The 20,534-nt window shown below is 39.6% G+C and overlaps 1 protein-coding gene across 2 annotated transcripts in view; it reads left to right on the forward strand.

Annotated features, from left to right (window-relative positions):
• The window catches only part of LOC124553803 (transcriptional repressor NF-X1), a 285,701-nt gene that overhangs the window by 88,349 nt on the left and 176,818 nt on the right, over positions 1-20,534 (forward strand). For both annotated transcript variants that reach the window (XM_047127780.1, XM_047127781.1), the window contains exon 8: positions 6,597-6,876. In XM_047127780.1, coding sequence (XP_046983736.1) covers positions 6,597-6,876 — 280 coding nt within the window. The remainder of the gene's footprint in view (positions 1-6,596; positions 6,877-20,534) is intronic.

The following is a 20,534-nucleotide window of genomic DNA, read 5'->3' on the forward strand; positions in this document are numbered from 1 at the left end:
GCGTAGCCTCTTTAATTTCAATCTAACAAACTCTGTTTCAATCACCGGTCTCACACCTCACTGTCTCCTGGTGTCCCCTTCCAGTTGAAGCCTGCGACTTTCTTCAGTTCTTTATCCCACTGGTTGCACGGACTCCTGTGGTTGTCTTCTTTCTCTAGAGCTGCACTTCGGTGCTTGCTTTTGTCCATCTCCATCATTTCTTTGAGCCATATGTCCTACCAATTTCCATTTTAAAAGTCTTGACCCTTTCCACAACACCCTTCACTCCTGTTATTGCTCTTGTGTCTTTTTTTTATTTTCTGATTGTTCTTAGTGAGAACTTTCTACGGCTCCCTGAGAAAATAAATAATAATAATAAGTGCTTTATTTGTCCATAATAAGAGGGCTATTCAGAAAGTAGGGAACGTTTTGGCATTAAGTCCAAGAAATACATTTTATTATATAAGTCTGAAAGAGTGACTGACATACTATGTTTCCACATAGTCGCCAAACACATTCAGGCACTTATCACAGCAGTGGACAAGCTTTGTACTGCCACCTGAGACTTCAGCCAGTGAGTCATGCCCGCCTGGAGTTCCACGTCGTCATCAAATCGCTGCGTTGTAAGCCATTTCTTCGTCTTGGCAAACAAGTGGAAGTCACTTAGTGCAAGATCAAGTCTGTAGGGCGGATGAGGGGAAATTTTCCATTTGAATAAATTAAAGAGTTCTTTAGTGTGGTTTGCCGTGTGAGGTCAGGTATTGTCATGCAGAAACAAAATTTTGGACATCAGCTTTCCTCGGCATTTGTTTTGAACTGCTCTCATAAGGCTGTGCAAAGTTTGGCAGTACCGGGCAGAATTTATGGTTGCTCCACATTCGAGAAAATCAATAAGAAGCAAACTTTGTCTATCCCAAAACACTTGTCACCATCAACTTCGTTGCTGACTAGGTTTGCAAACATTTTCATGGTTTTTGGGGGGATCTTGTGTGCCCCACTCCAAGGACTGTAATTTTGTCTCACAATTGGCGTGTTTCACCCAAGTCTCATTACCAGTTACGATTCGATCCAGTAATGAATCACTAGTTTGTGGTCGGCCTCCAGAAATGTCAACGTTGCCCCCATTCGCTGCTCTTTATGGTGCTCTGTAAGCATTTTGGGCAGCCATTGTGCACAAAATTTGTGGTAGCCTAGCTTTTGAGTGACAATTTCAAACAACAAAGTCCGTGAAACTTGTGGAAAAGAAAGCGAAAGCTCCGTTATTGTGAAGCGACTGTTTTCACGAGTCGTTCTCATCAACTTTAGCGACAAGATCGTCGGTCACAGTGCTTGGGCGTCCACTCTTCTTTTAGTCATGAATGTTGGTTCAGCCATTTTTAAACCGAATGCACGATTTCCAGGCGGAACATTCACTCGATCATTGTTTTTGTGCACTTCCCACAGTTCAAGATAAATTTCTGTAGGTTTTAGGTTTTTTGCCAACAAAAACAGTATCACAGACCACGCATCACAACTGGCAGGATTTTTGATTGCAGCACACATTTCAAATTCGAATATTGAAAAAACCAGACACACTGTCACGGATGGATGCCGACTGAGCTGCCGAGCACGTACATACCAAAATACACGCAATCGGTGCATGCATAGTGGCATCAGACGGGAACAGTCCCTACTTTCTAAAATGCCCTCGTAACTTAACAGTTGTGGAGATAGTCACTTTACAAACACAACATTAAAAAAAGTTTAGAAGTAAAGATAAAATACACAATAACATTAAAAATCCTTGACGAAGTACAAACATTTATCAATGAACGTTTGCTTTAATTTTGTCTTAAATATGTTTCCTTTTAACAATTTTCAGTTATTTGTCAATCTGTTATAAAAATGTCTTCCGGCAGAAAATGGATTATGATCTGTTGTTCTTTTATTACTAAATGTTATGTGGTAATCCTCTCTATTTTCTTATAGGATAATTGTGGATTTCACTATTGATTACACTATGCTTCATATTTTCTTTTACTAACAGTATAGTTCTGAGAACATATAATGAATACACTGTTTGTATGTTACACTTAAATGTTTCTATGCGACTGACGCTTATTAATATTAGCTATTATCCTAATTGCTCTTTTCTGGGCTCTAAAACCCTTATCCATGTATACCATTGGTGCACCACCTCAGATCTCAATACCATATTGCAGGTGGGAGTATATAATTCCAAAATAGATTTGTCTTAGAACGAGTTGTGCTATTATGTTAGAAGGGCGTTTTAGCAGGTAGGTGTTACAGGAGATCTTTTTACACGTGTATCTGATGTGCTCCTTCCATATAAAAAGTTCGTCTACTATAATACCCAGGAATTTATGTTTATCAGTTGTTTCAGCTGATAGCTCTGGCTCTGTATCCACTTGTCTTGGTTTGTAATTTAGCAGAAACTCCATCAGAATTGTCTTGTCCTTGTTTAGTGCCAATTTGTTTTTGGTGAAATATTCTGTGATGAGGCTAATATTCTCTGCATTATTTTGCACTGCTAACTATATTATAAATAAATGAGGTATCATCAGCATAATTTACTAGGTCTGAATTTTGTGACTTATTATATCATTGATGTACACAATGAACAAAAAGGCCCGATAATGCTTCCCTGAGGGACTCCACGGTTAAGAATTTTATAAGATTATTTTACTGTTTGTGTGTGTCTCTCTGTTTGTGTGTGTCTCCCAGTCGTATAATGCAGTTTTACACATTGTCTCCTGTCAGCAAGCTAGGATATTAACAAATCTGATGCTGCTCCTCTGACACCATTAGTTTATAATTTGTGTACAAGAACAGAATGATTTACAGAGCCAAAAGCCTTGGAAAGCTCCAAAAAGGTGCCAATAACTTTGTTTCAATCATCAAATTTATTCAGTGCCACTTGCAAAAATGTAGCTACAGATGTTATTGTAGACTGGCCGTTCCTGAAACCATGCTGGCAGTTTTTTAATAGATTGTACTTACAGAAAAATGATAAAAGTTGATCAAAAAGTAGCCTTTCCATCAGCTTATCTAGTATTTATGTCAGTGAAATAGCCCTATAATTTTGTATATTGTTAGTTATTCCTCTTTTATGCACCAGTGTTATTTCAGTGACTTTTAACAAGACTGGAAATAACCCTGACTGAAAGAGCTGTTTAATAAATGCTGTAGTGGCTTTATTAATTCATTACTGCATTCTTTCACATATTTAGCTGAGCTGTCATCCCAGCCACTGGATGTATTTGCTTTTTTGGAAGTGGTTTTCAGGATTTCCAGTTCTGTAACACACCTCAGAAAGACTGAATTACTGACATTGCTGGGATTTACAACCTGTGTTGGGTCGATCACATCTTCCCTACTCATCTTACTAAACTGGTCTATGAATCTCTCGCATACCTCCTTTGGGTCACTCAGCAATTTTTCATTGTCACTTACTATTGTTATAGCACACTGCATTGTCGCTCCCTCCTCGTTCCTTATTTATTATACTCCACTCTGTTTTGGTAATATTACTAGATTGCCTCATCTGTTCAGCATACATCTGTGCTTTTAATGTCTTAAGTGCTTCCCTGAAGGTTTTTGTACAGGCTTTGTATTTAGATTGGAAGTACTGCAGTTTGGGAGTCTCTAAAAAGAATATATAAATCCTCCTCTAATTTTATCATGTTGGGGGGAAGTTTGAGATTACTGGAACTGTCAGTTTTCTTTAGTATTTTGACCACTGGGCATACTTGATTAAGACAATAGGTTAATGTTATATAAAATTCGTCCCGCTTTTCATTAATATCTTTTATTTCGTATAGGCCTGCATGATGCCAATTTGTGTGTGCCAGGGTTTCCTTTAATGTACGATAGTCAAGCTTTCTTTTATAGGTAAATAGGTCCCCATCAGATACTATTTCTTTGTCTTTAAGAAGCTCTAGGACTAATGCACTATGATTTAAAATGAGAGTCTCAGCAGTTCTAACTACAAGGTCTTCCTTTCTTAAGTTCATAATAACATGGTCAATACATGTCTGAGAGTCACATGTAATTCTTGTTGACGTTAAACTCACATGGGTGTAATTATAGGACTGTAAAATATCAATATATCTATTATAATGTATACTATTAGTTCAGGAGTCTATGCCCACTACTATTATAGTCTGTTTTTTGTGGGGCTGATAGTCAACAAGTTCCTCTAAATGACAGAAAAAATTCTTACTTGTTACTGTTAGCAGATCTGTACAAGGTAGTTATTATTAAACTGCTATTTCTAAGCTTTATTCTCATTGCAGCTATTTCAAAAACCATCTCACATGCAAGTTTATCTACCCAATCAATTTTTTTGCACTGAAAATTATTTTTTACGTAAATGCCAACACTCCCACCTTTATTATTGTTTCCTGTAACAGACACAGATTGTTTCTTAATTACTTAAATTAATGCTACACATTTCTTCAATTTTGCACTCTAGTTCATTCAAAAGATAAATATGAGGACTACTAACACTTAAAAATTCGTCAATTTGTTCTGTTTTGTTAGTTTACTTTCATTTATGATGTTGTCAAGTACTTCACCTTCATGTATACATGGTGAAGGCTGTTTTACTCTAAAAAAGTTTCTGTTGGACCACTTTCACTTGTGAACGAACTGTTTTTATAAATAAGGCTTTTCTGTTGGATCCTTTCTTTGATTTAATTTTTCACACAAATAACATTTACCTGCATAGTTCAAATGAAATCCGTGGTTAGTATGTTGACCTCTATCCAACTTTCCTGTATCTAGAATTGAACAATTTCCATAGTTTGAACATAGTGCCTTAATTCTAATATTTGTTTTTCATGATTTCCTTGTTTACACACTAGTCGTTGGTCAAATCAAAGTTTGCTTTGAAAAATTCATTTAAAATCCAAATTTCACAGACACATTTTGGCATGTGAAGAACACACTGTTGAAAACAACCTTTTTTGTTGGCTATTTAAAAACAGTTGTGTTTGTTCCATAAGGCCTCCACTCTAGCTTAATTCAGTGGAAAATTTCACTTTTTAAGTTTCCTTAGATATCGATTGACTGCCCGCAGATAAACATATTCATTAATATTTAAAACTATTGTTATTCAGTATTATTTGCAGTTGTATAGCCAGGCAACTTGCCTGGCGTACGGATAGCAGTAATAGACTGAAGCACTGAGAACCATAAGGGACCAGAGCACAGACACAGTTTTCAGAAAAATTTGTGTTTGTGAAAATAAAATTTTAGACAACCTACTGTAAGTCTAAACTGTTTCTTAACCAAGTTTCAACATCCTGTATTTTCTGTGAAAAAATAATTTACCCACTGTATGTTATGAAATGTCAATTAATGTTTATGATTATGTTTATTAGTAATGTTAGTTCAGAAAGTTTCATTTATATCATGTCATGACAAAGGTGTCTTAGGACAGAATGAAATTTTCACTCTGCAGAGGAGTGTGCGCTGATATGAAACTTCCCGGCAGATTAAAACTGTGTGCAGGGCCGAGACTCGAACTCTGTACCGTTGCCTTTTGTCGGAAAGTGCTCTACCCTCTGAGCTACCCAAACACAACTCACGACACGTCCTCACAGCTTCAGTTCCGCCAGTACCTCGTCTCCTACCTTCCAAACTTCACAGAAGCTCTCCTGTGAACCTTGCAGAACTAGCACCCCTGGAAGAAAGGATATTGCGGAGACATGGCTTAGACACAGCCTGGGGGATGTTTCCAGAATGAGATTTTCACTCTGCAGGGGAGTGTGCACTGATATGAAACTTCTGTGAAGTTAGAAAGGTAGGAGACAAGGTACTGGAGGAAAGGAAGCTGTCAGGGTGGGTCATGAGTCGTTCTTGGGTAGCTCAGATGGTAGAGCACTTGCTCGCGAAAGGCAAAGGTTCCGAGTTCGAGTCTCGGTCCGGCACACAATTTCAATCTGCCAGGAAGATTTGTGTCTTAGGACAATTGTAAAGATTGCAATTAATGTGAAACTGGAATCAGAACATAACTAAATGTACCACATACACAATTATAACCAATTCCAATACTAGTATTACTACTATGTACATGATGTGAACACTAAATTATGTTGCCAACCCTAGATAACAATCGAGCAGCAGAGAGCAAAAAGCAATGTTCTGTTCTTTGTGCCCATATGGAAATCAATATCCGAAAAATTGACGATGCAGCTTTCCACGAATGTTCATATAAACAATATTGGCCAACAGATACAAATAAAACTGATCGACCATAAGATTAACAGATGTCAGGGGCGCACGTACCTGCTACAGTCTCAAAATAAATGACTTTGTTCGTTAGGATCTTATTGTTCTCAGCACATCAGTTACACAGACAAACCTTCCTCGTGATTCAGTTTATCTATTGACAACCACATCAGACTCCCTACATTAAGTGGTTCGTGATATTAGTCACAACATACAAACAGAAACTCTGGTAAAGGCTTTAATTTATAATATGTATAGATGTTACAAGCAGTGCCGTAGCACCTTCTTATGTTTTGGTGCATGTCAGTCAGGTAGAGACAAAAGACTAGCACAATACAGGGAACGACTTGAATAAAACTACTTCCTGTTCTCCCCGGCAGCAGATTCCGGAGGCTGGCCGTGCCCGGCGTGCCGGCACGAGGTGCCCCGCGTGCCCATGGAGTACCGCTGTTGGTGCGGGAAGCGGCGCGACCCCGAATGGACCCCGTACGAGGTGCCGCACAGCTGCGGAGAGATGTGCGGCAAGCCGCGCGGAGGCACTCCCGTGATGGGCCAGGAGGAGCAGCACGGCAGAGTGGATAGTGGAGGTGACGGCTGCACCCACCGCTGTACACTGCTCTGCCACCCGGGGCCGTGTCCTCCCTGCACCGTCCAGGTCAACAGGTGAGCGGCTGTGCTGAGCAAGCTGGCAGCTCTGTGCACCTCCTCGTTTGTTTGTCGGATGTGTTCCAGTCTCCATCTCACCCTAATGCTTTTAACCTCTACTGGTTCTTCTAGCAGGGTTTCAGTTCATATGGAAAACCTGAAATTCTCTGGGAATGACAGTTTAACTGGAAATATCAAGGAATTTCTAGAATTTCATAAAATCTCAGGGAATTCTGCATTTTTAACCTAGCATTGAAACTGAATTTTATTGAGTTTTATAAACCACAAAGTTTAAAATACGTAATGTTTCAAAGTATTTTAAGTATATGAGTATTATTCCTTATAAATTATCAATGTGTAAAAGAGCTGTGATTAAGTTACTGCTTGCTCAGCTGAGAAGAAAGAAAAGTCATTATGGTAGTATGCTGCCTCCCCCCCACTCACCATTAATTTATCAGGAGCTCCTTAACACCATTTTCTCCTCACACCTGGAATTCCCGTGGAATTTTTTTTTTTTTTAAACCCTTTCGTGAGCCATGGGAAACATGCTTCCCACTACAATGAACTCGCTCCTAGTCCCGTGGGATTCACAGTTTCCACTTCTGTATGGTGCTAACACATAGTGAACAGTATATGGTACTACTTCCAATCGGAAGTTCCCGCCATTTTTGCTGTACCTTCGCACAGAGGCATTGAATAGCCGAGTGTTGCTCTGTAGCTGTTAGCGTGACACTTTGTGATTTTTTTTCCTCAAAGCAATAGCATAAGGTAAATACTTTTGATTTTTGCTATGGTGTCTTATTATTTGGTGTTCCCTATTTGTTGTAAAATGTGTTTTACTTACATTACTTGTGGACTTTACTTGTAGTATCCTTCCCACTGCCTCTTTGGTAGCCCATTGTTTTACGTCTCTAGAACGAATATTTCTATATTTTACCACATTTATTTGACATTTTTGACGTAGTGGGTTTCAGAAATAATGCACAGATCATTATGTTACTAAAGAATGTCAAGTTTACCATACCAAACCAAGTGCTTGCTTCCGTTAAATCTCTCATAGTATTTTTTACACCCTCCAGTTCTCTATTTCGTGGTGTTGCTTTCCTTTCAGATGTGTCATTCCCTAGACCTCACCAATCTCAAACATGTTGAAATTTACGATGTATTATTTTCATTACCTGATAAATGTGATTCAGAAACTGAAGGAGATGAAGGTGCTGCAGATGAACTGAATGTTCTGTGGAACGAGACATATATGGTGATGAAGATGACAGTGAATCATTCGTGCTTCCAACTGTTGCCAGTAGTGACATGTTGGACAGTGAAAGTGAAGAAGAATGGAACGGCGACAGTCCTTACTTCAACAATGTAAAGAACAGCTTTGAAACACGAATGGAAGGAAAACAAAAATTTCTCTGTAGTGCCAATGATCAGGAGCTCACTTATTTTTCTAATTTCTTTGATGATGATGATGATGATGATGATGATGTTTTCTCTCTCATTGTAAATAAAACAAACTTGTATGCAAAACAAAATCGTGGTAGTAGATATCCATCAAAAACCTGGGTGGACACAACTACTCAAGAAATGAGAGCTTACATAGGATGTCTTATTGTAATGAGAATTCAAAAACTTCCTGCTCTCTCTAACTTCTGGACTTCAGATCCTATACTAAAAGTAGAGCCAATTGCTAATATAATGACAAGTAAAAGATTTAAAAAGATTGTAGAGAATGTTCACGGTAATAACAAAGAAACTGCAAAGCCAAGAAATCACCCAGAATATGATAAATGTATAAATTACGGCCATTGATTGAAAAGCTTTTGCAAAGCTGTAAGAATAATTGTGAGCCCTCATCATTTATGTCAGTGGATGAATCGATGATTCGTTTCAAAGGACGATCGTCTATGAAACAGTATATGTCAATGAAGCCGGTGAAACAAGGCTACAAAGTGTGGTGCTTGTCAGATCCACTCACTGAATATATAATGAACTTTGATGTTTACACAGGCAAGTATAGACAGATAGTGACTTGACATTGGGCAAAAGGGTTGTAGTAGATCTAACAAAGGAAATAAATAATAAAAATAATGTAGTTGCATTTGACAGATTCTTCACCACCATGAAATTGATGTCAACATTTTTGAAGAAGGGTGTGTATGGATGTGCAACAGTGAAGACCAACAGGAAAGATTTACCCAAATTTATGAAGGAAAACATAAAATTGGAACGAGGAGAATTCCAGTTTGAAACAAAAGAAGCCATTTCTGCAGTAAAATGGATGGATAACAGTCTAGCCGCTTTCCTGTCCTCGATTCATGAGGCAAGAGAAACAGCCACAGTGAAAAGGAAAAACAAAGATGGTACTAGTACAGAGATTTCTTGTCCTGAAGTTGTTGCAGAATACAACAAAATAATGGGTGGCGTCGATAAGTTTGATTAAATACGAGAAAGGTGTGCTATTGGCAGACGTTCTGTAAAATGGTGGCACAGAATATTTTATTTCCTGGTGGACATTGCTGTAGTGAACAGTTTTATCCTGTGGAAAATACGTAAAAGAGAAAGTGGACAGCATGATCAGCTCACATACAGGATCCATCTAGCCAGAAAATTGATCGTTGGCTTCTCATCGCGAAAAAGGCGTGGACAAAAACCTGTCTTTCTGGCAAAAAGGGGTAAAGTACCTGAAGATGTTCGTCATGTGGCTGTAGGGGAGCATCAACCAATTTTAGGAGAAACCTACTGGAGGTGCCGTCATTGTAGTACCAAAGATGTGGAAAAGAGCACTCGCTGTTTTTGTACATGTTGTCAAGTACCACTTTGCATAGATCCATGTTTCAGAAAATTTCATGGCAAGTAATTGTGAACAATCATTGTAACAAGAGAAGTAAATTTATCAAATAAATATGACATATATTGAAAATTGTCATTTAACTCCAAGGAAGGGCGGTGGGAAGAATACTTCCCTCATTGTTGTGTGACCTCACTTTCACAGTTGGAGCAAATTTGATACTCTGTATGATAAATATGTCTATCTGTTAACTACTATCTGCTCTCTATTCATTAAAAAAAAAATAGCTGAATAATTTTGCCCACGAAAGGGTTAAGTTTGAGTAGCCAACCTGTTGTAGTACGAGGTGCATTCAAGTTCTAAGGCCTCCGATTTTTTTTTTCTAATTAACTACTTACCCGAAACAATGAAACTGGCATTACTTCTCGGCATAATCGCCCTGCAGACGTACACATTTTTCACAACGCTGACGCCATGATTCCATGGCAGCGGCAAAGGCATCTTTAGGAGTCTGTTTTGACCACTGGAAAATCGCTGAGGCAATAGCAGCACGGCTGGTGAATATGCGGCCACGGAGAGTGTCTTTCGTTGTTGGAAAAAGCCAAAAGTCACTAGGAGCCAGGTCCAGGTGAGTAGGTAGCATGAGGAATCACTTCAAAGTTGTTATCACGAAGAAACTGTTGTTAGCTCGATGTGCAGGTGAGTTGTCTTGGTGAAACAGCACACACGTAGCCCTTCCCGGACGTTTTTGTTGCAGTGCAGGAAGGAATTTGTTCTTCAAAACATTTTCGTAGGATGCACCTGTTACCGTAGTGCCCTTTGGAATGCAATGGGTAAGGATTACGCCCTCGCTGTCCCAGAACATGGACACCATCATTTTTTCAGCACTGGCGGTTACCCGAAATTTTTTTGGCGGCGGTGAATCTGTGTGCTTCCATTGAGCTGACTGGCGCTTTGTTTCTGGAATGAAAAATGGCATCCACGTCTCATCCATTGTCACAACCGACGAACAGAAAGTCCCATTCATGCTGTCGTTGCGCGTCAACATTGCTTGGCAAATGCCACACGGGCTGCCATGTGGTCGTCCGTCAGCATTCGTGGCACCCACCTGGATGACACTTTTCGCATTTTCAGGTCGTCATGTAGGATTGCGTGCACAGAACCCACAGAAATGCCAACTCTGGAGGCGATCTGTTCAACAGTCATTCAGCGATCCCCCAAAACAATTCTCTCCACTTTCTCAATCATGTCGTCAGACCAGCTTGTGCGAGCCCGAGGTTGTTTCGGTTTGTTGTCACACGATGTTCTGCCTTCACTGTCGCACCCACTAACGCGCTTTCGACACATCCATATTTCCATCACCACATGTCTCCTTCAACTGTCGATGAATTTAAATTGGTTTCACACCACGCAAATTCAGAAAACGAATGATTGCACGCTGTTCAAGTAAGGAAAACGTCGCCATTTTAAGTATTTAAAACAGTTCTCATTCTTGCCACTGGCAGTAAAATTCCATCTGCCATGCAGTGCTGCCATCTCTGGGACGTATTGACAATGAACGCGGCCTCATTTTAAAACAATGCGCATGTTTCTATCTCTTTCCAGTCCGGAGAAAAAAAATCGGAGCCCTTAGAACTTGAATGCACCTCGTACAGTGCGAGTTAACTGAAGTTGAAAGACAAATTTCTGGCTGCATCAGAGCCAAAACTGATTAGCAGATGGTGGAAATGCAGCTGTATATGATATGCAATTATAAATAAAATGTCTCTCTTATTATTATGTGATCAGTTTCAGGGATTCCATTCTCATCTTCAGATGTGCCTCAAGTACAGATCTGGTCAATGTTAGACATTATTATTCCAATCGCAGCTGGCTGTCAACTGAATGCAAACGTGGAAGCCCCATTTTAGTGACACAACCGGATGGCTTCATTGATGTGGCGCTTGCACACTTGCATTCGGTTGACAGGCGGCACAACTTGAATAGGTTTGGCTACAGATGACAGACGAATTTCAATGTGGTAGCTGTGATGGGAGATGCACATTAAACCGATCGTACTGTGTATTGCACATGATCACACAAGTTTGGTATTCGACAGTTGTCGCACTGTTAGGCAAGCCCATCCGCCACACCAATGGATGAGAAAATCTGTGATGATAAAACCTTGTTGGGTTGACAGCCGAGTCAATGCGTTGTTCTCCAACAACATTTCAGCAAATTTCTTACATGTCAATAAAGAACTGTTAAAATGGTGAAGGATCAAAAACTTTTGTGGTCTATTAATCAAAACAAAATTAAAACACCAAGTTCTTCATTTGTGTGGTCATAGTGTCCATAGCTGCTTTGTAATTCTTGAGCGTATTTTTGTTCGGTCGTTGCAACTATAGAAATTAATGATATATATAATTTTTCCTCCCACAAGACTCATTTCGCTTCATTGAGGTAAATCGTCATCAATCTGTAATTAAGTTATCTACATTCTGATTTGCTTTTAGATTGAGAAACAGTTCGTTAAAAATAAGTTGATTTGTACTTACAGTGATTTTCGGTTGAATTCTTGCTTACATTGGGAAATGCTATTTGCTAGCACATTGTTCTTTTTTCTGTGTTAGGCACTCACAATTTTGGTCTAATTTTTAGTTGTTCTGCAGCTATGTGCATTTTTATGTCGTTTTTTTTTTTTTCACAGCACGCAGTGGTGTGCATAAAAGTGTGTTGTGAAAAACATAAGAAATGCATAGAGCTGCAGAACAACTAAAAATTAGACCAAAATTATGAGTGTCTAACACAGAAAACAACAATGTGTTAGCAAATAGCATTGCCCCATGTAAGCGAGAAATCAACCAAAAATCACCGTAAGTACAAATCGACTTATTCTTAACGAACTGTTTCTCGATCTAGAAGCAAATCAGAACATAAATAACTTAATTACAGACCGATGATGATGCTTTACCCCAATAAATTAAAACGCATCTGGTGGAAAAAAAAAAAAAAAATCATGGATTTTTGTAGTTGCAACGACAGAACAAAAATACCCTCAAGAAAGTAAACACTAAGAGACGGTGTTTAGGTCAGTGGTAACATACACAAGTGTATGTCTTTTTAAAGTCACACAGTCAACAAAATCCTAAAAGTAGAGAGAGTAATAGCTGTAACATGCATTTAAAAAAGGTCAAAAAGGGGAGCAGGGAGAATAGTGGCAACTGAAGTGATGTATAGGGAACTGGAGAGTATTACACATTAGAATAAGATTTCTTTCTTGGCTACATCATGAGGACACTAGAAACCAGATAAACAAGAATTATTATAGAAAACTCTGGAATGTGAAGTAACAAGTAGGATGGCTCCAGGAAATTAGAGATGATATGGAAGAACTAAAAATAACCATGGATGATCTGCAAAACAAAACTGAAAATCTCAGGATCTGAAAACAAGAAAATTAAATTTAAACAAAAAGTAGAAAAATGACATGCGGTTAAAAGGGTACTTACAGATGAGAAAAGATGGAAGAACATATGAAGAGATAATGGGCAGTTCAGAAGTAATAAAACATGCACTTATCAAAGATGACAACCAGCTAAATGATTGACTAAAGTGGTTCATTGAGGTTATAAAAGTAATAAATGAACACCAATATGTAATAAAAATGTAAAACCATTGTGTCTGTCTATCTGAAGACATTAATATCCAAAGCTGCTAGACGAATTTTCGTGAGGTTTTCACAGGTATCTTGAGCATAGCTTGGAGCAGCTCACAGGCTTTATTTCATCTAAATTGGACCAGGGGGAAAATACTGTAATTTAAATTTTCAGGGTGACACCATAGTACGCAAAAGACCCAATAGATGGTGCCGTTAGTTACATTAGCATTTTAGGAAGTTTACATCAGTGACAGAATTAAGTGCCACAATCTTTTTTCAGCTTACAAATACAAACTGACATCGAATTTTTCTGGATAGGATATGTGGGTTTACTGATTTCACTTTGTGTATTAAAAACTTAATGAAATTGGTGTTCTTCTTTTGATCGGTTGCATTTATATTTGGCTTCTTGCCTAGGAAAGAGTAATTTATTGACAAAATGATCCTAAGAGGGTTTCATTTTTACTGAATGACACATGCAAAGGTCCTTCTTTAGCTTCCGTTGTGAAGCATGGATGTATAGCTAGTAAACAAATAAAATCACCACAGGCCAGTTTGGTTCCACTGCTTCAGTTTTTTCTGAAAACCTAGTCTATAGCATGGTTTTTCTGAGACTGTGTTGCCTCATTCGCATGTGACAACTCGTTTATTCTGACACATTTTACTCCTGTAGATAAAACAGTCTCTCTCACAGAGGACCATTTCTGTGTGTTGAAAGCTGTAAGGGTTTCACAAAGTTGATATTTGTCTTAATGTTCATAATACTGCAGAAACTGCACTCTTCCTACTAAGTTTATCCCTGTTATCAGTGCAATATTTACTGTGTAAACTTTACTCCTTCATCAGGGGCAAATATGTTTGAACCTCACTATTCTGAGCAGTGTGTCTCTCCTTGCTTAAATTACACTCCTTTCACCTGCTTAACATGCTTTCACATTCAATCACCTTCTCTTTCATAACTGCCGTTGCTTTCTCCTTCCCATCATCAATAAATTTAATGACATTGACAGCAAACCACTGTGTTTGGCAATACTGTCTCTCTCCCTCCTCTCCCCCTCCCAACCCCAATTTTTTGCTGTCTTGCATTCTTTTTATCCTGTTAGTGTTTTCCATGTATGTCTCTTCCTTCTCTTGGCTGATTAAATGCCTTTGTGTGCACTGTAATTCATCTAACCTTGCATTCACAGTCCCTGTGGTACTGATATGCAGGGGATCATAGTACAGGGTGATCAAAAAGTCAGCATAAATTTGAAAACTGAATAAATTGACACACATGCTTGGAATGAAATGGGGTTTTATTAAAACCAAAAAATACAAAAGTTCAAAAACTGACCGGCAGATGGCGCTTCATCTGATCAGAATAGCAGTAATTAGCATAACAAAGTAAGACAAAGCAAAGATGATGTTCTTTACAGGAAATGCTCAATATGTCCACCATCGTTCCTCAGCAATAGCTGTAGTCGAGGAATAATGTTGTGAACAGCACTCTAAAGCATGTCCGGAGTTACGGTGAGGCATTGGCGTCGGATGTTGTCTTTCAGCATCCCTAGAGACGTCAGTTGATCACGATACACTTGCAACTTCAGGTAACCCCAAAGCCAATAATCGCACGGACTGCAGTCTGGGGACCTGGGAGGCCAAGCGTGACGAAAGTGGCAGCTGAGCACACGATTGTCACCAAACGACGCGCGCAAGAGATCTTTCACGCGTCTAGCAATATGGGGTGGAGCGCCATCCTGCATAAACATCTTATGGTCCAGCAGGTGTTTTTCAGCCAGGCTGGGGATGATGCGATTCTGTAACATATCGGCATACCTCTCACCCGTCACGCTAGCGGTTACAAAACCAGAATCACGCATTTCTTCGAAGAAAACAGGCCCAATAATGGTAGATGTGGTAAATCCAACCCATACCGTGATTTCTCGTCGAGCAATGGAGTTTCCACGACAGTTCTAGGATTTTCGGTAGCCCACATTCTGCAGTTGTGGGCGTTGACAGACCCTCGGAGCGTGAAATGAGCTTCGTCGGCCCACAACACATTACTCAACCAATCATCATCTTCTGCCATCTTTTGAAATGCCCACACTGCAAATGCCTTCTGCTTCACTAAATCGCCAGGTAACAGTTCACGATGCCGACGGATTTTGTACGGATAGCATCGGAGGGTACGCCTAAGTGCCAACCAAACAGTAGTGTATGGAATGCCGGTGCGACGTGCGACTGCACGAGCGCTGACTTCCCTGGGCACAGACGAACCCGCTACAGTCTCTGTTTCTTCCTGAACGGTCTCAGCAGCATTACGCCTTGTGCTCGGTCGGCCACTACGGGGTCTATTGTCTAAACAACCCGTGGCTTCGAACTTCAAAATCATTCTCGCCACAGCTGCATTTGTCAATGGACCTTTACCCGTTTGAATCCCCTTCCTTTGGCGATAGGATCGTAATGCTGAACTAACACATTCCCCATTCTGATCATACAGCTTCACTAAAAGCGGCTTTTCAGGTAACGTCAACATGCTGCGACTGCTGGCGCATCTGATTCTCTCTCTCATTACATTTCTTTTTATACACGATTGTCATGCGCAGTCACTGAGATATTGCTGTCCAGCGCCATCTGTCGGACATTTTGTGAACTTTTTCGTTGTAATATAAGCCCATGTCATTCCAAGCATGTGAGTCAATTTTTACCTCTCTATCTATATTATTCCATGGTTTATTAAGTTTTCAAATTTATACCGACTTTTTGATCACACGGTATATACCTAGATTCCATGCCTAAATCTAGGTTTTGAACATTTGTAAGTACCTGTTCCTCATAAACATCTGCAGTTACGGTTTTTGACGCTAGCAAACATGTGACTGTATACCCTGCCCTTCTTTTTATACAAGGTGAGTCAAAAATAACTTTATAACCATGTGTGATATAGAAATTTATTGAGATAATTACAGAATACATAGATGTCATTTTCCAGTAAGTTTAACATAGAAGTTTCAAGTCATTTTGGCTTGATCTGACTGCCATTTGTAATGTGGCAAACATGCCAACGGTAATCAATTTCTTCCCACTCTTGTTGCAGCAAATCGGGCATAACTTGTGCTACAGATGCATAAATTCAATTTTCAGGTCAGCTAAATTGTTTGTTAGGGGAAGAACATACACCTGGTCTGTAATGCAATCCCAGAGAAAGAAATTCAGTGGCGTCTAAAGTCTGGGAAGCAAGGTGGCCATGCGATTAGCCCATCACGGCCATCCACCATCCTGGGAAGCAATTATTGAGGAAACCTCGAAATTCCATCAGGAAATAAGGTGGTGCACTGTCTTGCTGGTAGTAAACCACCCTATTTTGGTCATCTTCATCGATCTATGGAATTCAACAGCTGTCAAGTATATCCAGATACACAATACCAGTGAGAGTTTTCTCTGTGAAGAAGAAAGGGGCGAACACTTTCAATTTGCTAATAGCACAAAACGCATTAACTTTGGGGCTGTCATGATTGTGTTGCAGGGTTGCACATTTATTTTTGCTGCCCCATATGCTGCAGTTGTGTGTGTTCATCATGCCACTGATAAGAAATGCTGACTCATCACTGAAGATTATTGTGTTCAGGAATGTCTTGTCATCCTCTATCCGATGCAACATTTCCACACAGAATTCCCCATGAGCAACCTTATCTGCATCACTGAAATGCTGTGCCAGTGTGAATCTGTATGATTTCAAGTGTAAACATCTATGCAGTACTCGGCAAATTGTCTTTTGCAGAATGCCAGTCTCGCAAGATGCACGTTGCACTGATATTTGTTGACCGTGGGCAAAGCTCTCCATAACCTGTTCAGCTTACTCATCAACACACGGGTGCTTGGGTGATCTATTGTATCACAGTGAACAACCCATCTCAATGAAGTTCTTTTGCCAACACTAAATTGTAGGCCTGCTTTGAGGTTATTTAGTGTACACGGTGTATAATCTACAATGAACAGTTGTTGCAGAGTTCGTTCTATGAAATCAAAACACACATCTAACACGCTCTGCACCAGTGAAAGTAGTCATTTTAACTGTGCAGTACACTGGTGGAATGGGGTACTGATGCACTACATGAATCAAACTTGAGATTGCTTGCTACAAAATGACACATCTACCGATTCTGTATCATTCCAAAGTTGTAACACCCTTTTTGACTCACCCTAAGTATTATGTTAAACATGTTACCCCTGTTTTGTACGGGTCCCACACACTTGAACAGTTTACCACATTGGGTTGCACAAATGTTTTGTGAGCAGTCTCCTTTATGCCCTTTTGTAGACTGATTGCATTTCCCCTGTTCTGTGATGAGCTGAAGTCAGTTGTGTGCATTACTTAAGACTGATACTGTGTGATCATTCCATATCATACCCCTGCAAACTGTTACAGCCAGGTTTTAGTAGGAGTTGACAAATTCCAGTGTGACACACTTATACTGCAGTCTCAGAATACTGTATGTTTTTACATTTCTGATAATGTATAACAAACTGGCAATCTTTACACCAGTTTGAAAACTTACCAAGATTGATTGAATATTTTTGCTGCTTTTTTCATGCAGTACATCATTATAGGTAAATGCATCATCAGTGAAAAGTCTCAGGTTAATATTGATATTGTCTTCAAGGCCATTAATATAAAACAGTAGCTGTACCCAGCCACACATCACTGAGGCTCAGTCTGAATAAATGGAAAAGAAGGAAAAGAGAAAGCACATGTTTGTAATATGTTCAGTTTCACAGTGCTTGTGAGCGTACAGTATTGTTGGTTGTTCCATGGTCTGTACAGATTTAGAGACTGTCCAATCCGCCCCACCCTTTCTTTGCGAGAGACCTCTCTAGCGGCAAGATCTGTTGGGACAGTAGCTTCAATGACAGTTTTGTGCGTAGCTGTAATCTGGGAATGGGCAGGCTTGCAAAGTTTCGGGTGATAGCCTATGTGCATTAGAATTTCATGTAAAATTTTAAAATAAATTGGTCAAAAACTTTTGAGATTTTTAGTAATGTTTTCCCCCTTTATACACTGTGTTGGATGTCTGTCAGCAGGTGTTACTCCAGTAGGTATACAAAAACACCTGAATATTTTAATGCTAAGTTGTGTCAAAACTTCACATCAATCAGCCAATCACTTTTCAGGTTTTGCAAGCACAAACATACACAGGCTGAATCCATACATAATTGTGAGAGTGCGAGTGAGAGAGAGTCAGTCAGTCAGTCACAGTGAGTGAGTGTGTGTGTTTCCACATTTCCTCCTAAACCACTGGATCAATTTAAAGTGAACTTGGTACACACCCTACTGTCAGGCAACAATTGCTATGGGGATAAGAGTTACCTGCCTGTTACAGGGGTGCGGCTGCCAGTGGAAAAGAAGCATTACCCACAACACATGAATTCATAGACTTTATTTAACCAGCACTTGAATATGAGAACACTTAATGACTTGGAACAAACTTCACATATAATTTCAAACATTTTTTTTTTCTTTCTGGCAACCCCTACAAGGATGATAAGAAAAGTGTTGTATCGCGTACGGCCTTTCTGATGTTCATATAGTAAACGTATTGCACAAGGTATGGTGTTGCAGTTTGTTGCTTTTTCACTACAAACTATATTTGTGGCACATTTTAGGTACAGTATGCACATATACCACTGAAATTATTGCAAAATTGTTTCATTGTACATGCAGTTCAGGAGATTAACCACAAGGCCAGATGCTGCGTGGTACGTCCGTGAATGCACAATTGTAAATAAATACCTGTGAAATGCCGGATTTCTTGGATAACAAGGATGTTCACGCAGCAGTTCTGGAATGGTCTTATAACTGAGGAGCGGATCTCTACTGTCAAAGGAATTTAACAGTTAGAATTTTCAAACTGTTGTTTATAGAGACTTGGTGATTGTGTTAGAAAGTATTGTCATATAAATGTGGATCTGCTTTTGTTATATCTATTTTTAATGCTGCTGTGAAGTTAATTGATTAATGGAGAGCTAGAAGCATTATTGTGACCTATCACTTTAATTGTGTTTAGTTTCATGTTGGGTGCAGCATGTTGTTCAGTGAAATACAGTGTGTACCATTTGTCCATGCTAAGGGTACTCATCCCCTTTCTAGTTAGCACTTTTAATAACTTTTCTTATGTCTTGGCCACAGTTTTATTTTTCAACAACATTACGCGTTTCAACTTCTTCATTTTCAAAGGCAGTATTATGTCAGTCATATAAAACCGTTAGATACATTGCATCACATCAACATTCTCGAGCACATGACAAGCCAAACTGCTACAGCAGGGTAACAGTTTGCACTTGTCACTTGCTCGAGAATGTTGACGTGATACAATGTATCTGACGGTTTTATATGACTGACATAACACTGGCTTAGAAAATGACGAAGTCAAAATGCGTAAGGTTGTTTAAAAATAAAACTGTGGTCAAGACATAAGTTATTAAAAGTGCATCCAAATGGCCGTGTCATCCCACGGCATTTTCATGCAAATTGCAGCAGTTGCTGGTTAGCATTGCTGCCTCTGGATCACAGGGTCCCGGGTTTGATTTCTAGAGAGGTCGGGGATTTTCTCCACCCGGGGACTGGGTGTTTGTGTTGCCATCATCATTCACAAACATGGCGAGACTGCACAGTGAAAAGATCGGGAAATTGTACAGGCGCTGATAACCTCACCGTTGAGTGTCCCGCAAACCAAAATCGTCACCCCCACGCCGGACGTAAACAATGTGCTCTCTGCAGAGTTCCTCGGCCTACTCGAGTAGTACTAAACCTGCCTTCAACCACAGTAAAAGGAAAGTCATGATGATACAATTTTTAATCAAGGCTTTCCTTTACTGTATTCAACATATTGTTTGAAAATATTACATGCACCTCTATTGTAAATAAGAAAACATTATTGCTGTTACTGTTCTACTAACTTACATTCTCCGTAGACGAGTACCATTTCTATCTTCAGTTCATTAGTGTACATTCTACTCGCACACATCTTCATATGAAGACAGTTGACTAAATTGGCAGTATGCAGTTTCTGTGTGCTTCTATTTGTTTACTGTCAACTCCAGAAGGTTGAGTAGTTAACCCCGGTTGTTCTCAACCGTTCTTACACTACTACAACTGAGTGCAACTGCCCTCTGTCTGTGTGTGTGTGTGTGTGTGGGGGGGGGGGGGGGGGTAGAGAGAGAGAGATAGATAGAGAGAGAGAGATAGATAGAGAGAGAGAGATAGAT

Source organism: Schistocerca americana, chromosome 11 (assembly GCF_021461395.2).
Source record: "Schistocerca americana isolate TAMUIC-IGC-003095 chromosome 11, iqSchAmer2.1, whole genome shotgun sequence".
Lineage (NCBI taxonomy): Eukaryota > Metazoa > Arthropoda > Insecta > Orthoptera > Acrididae > Schistocerca > Schistocerca americana.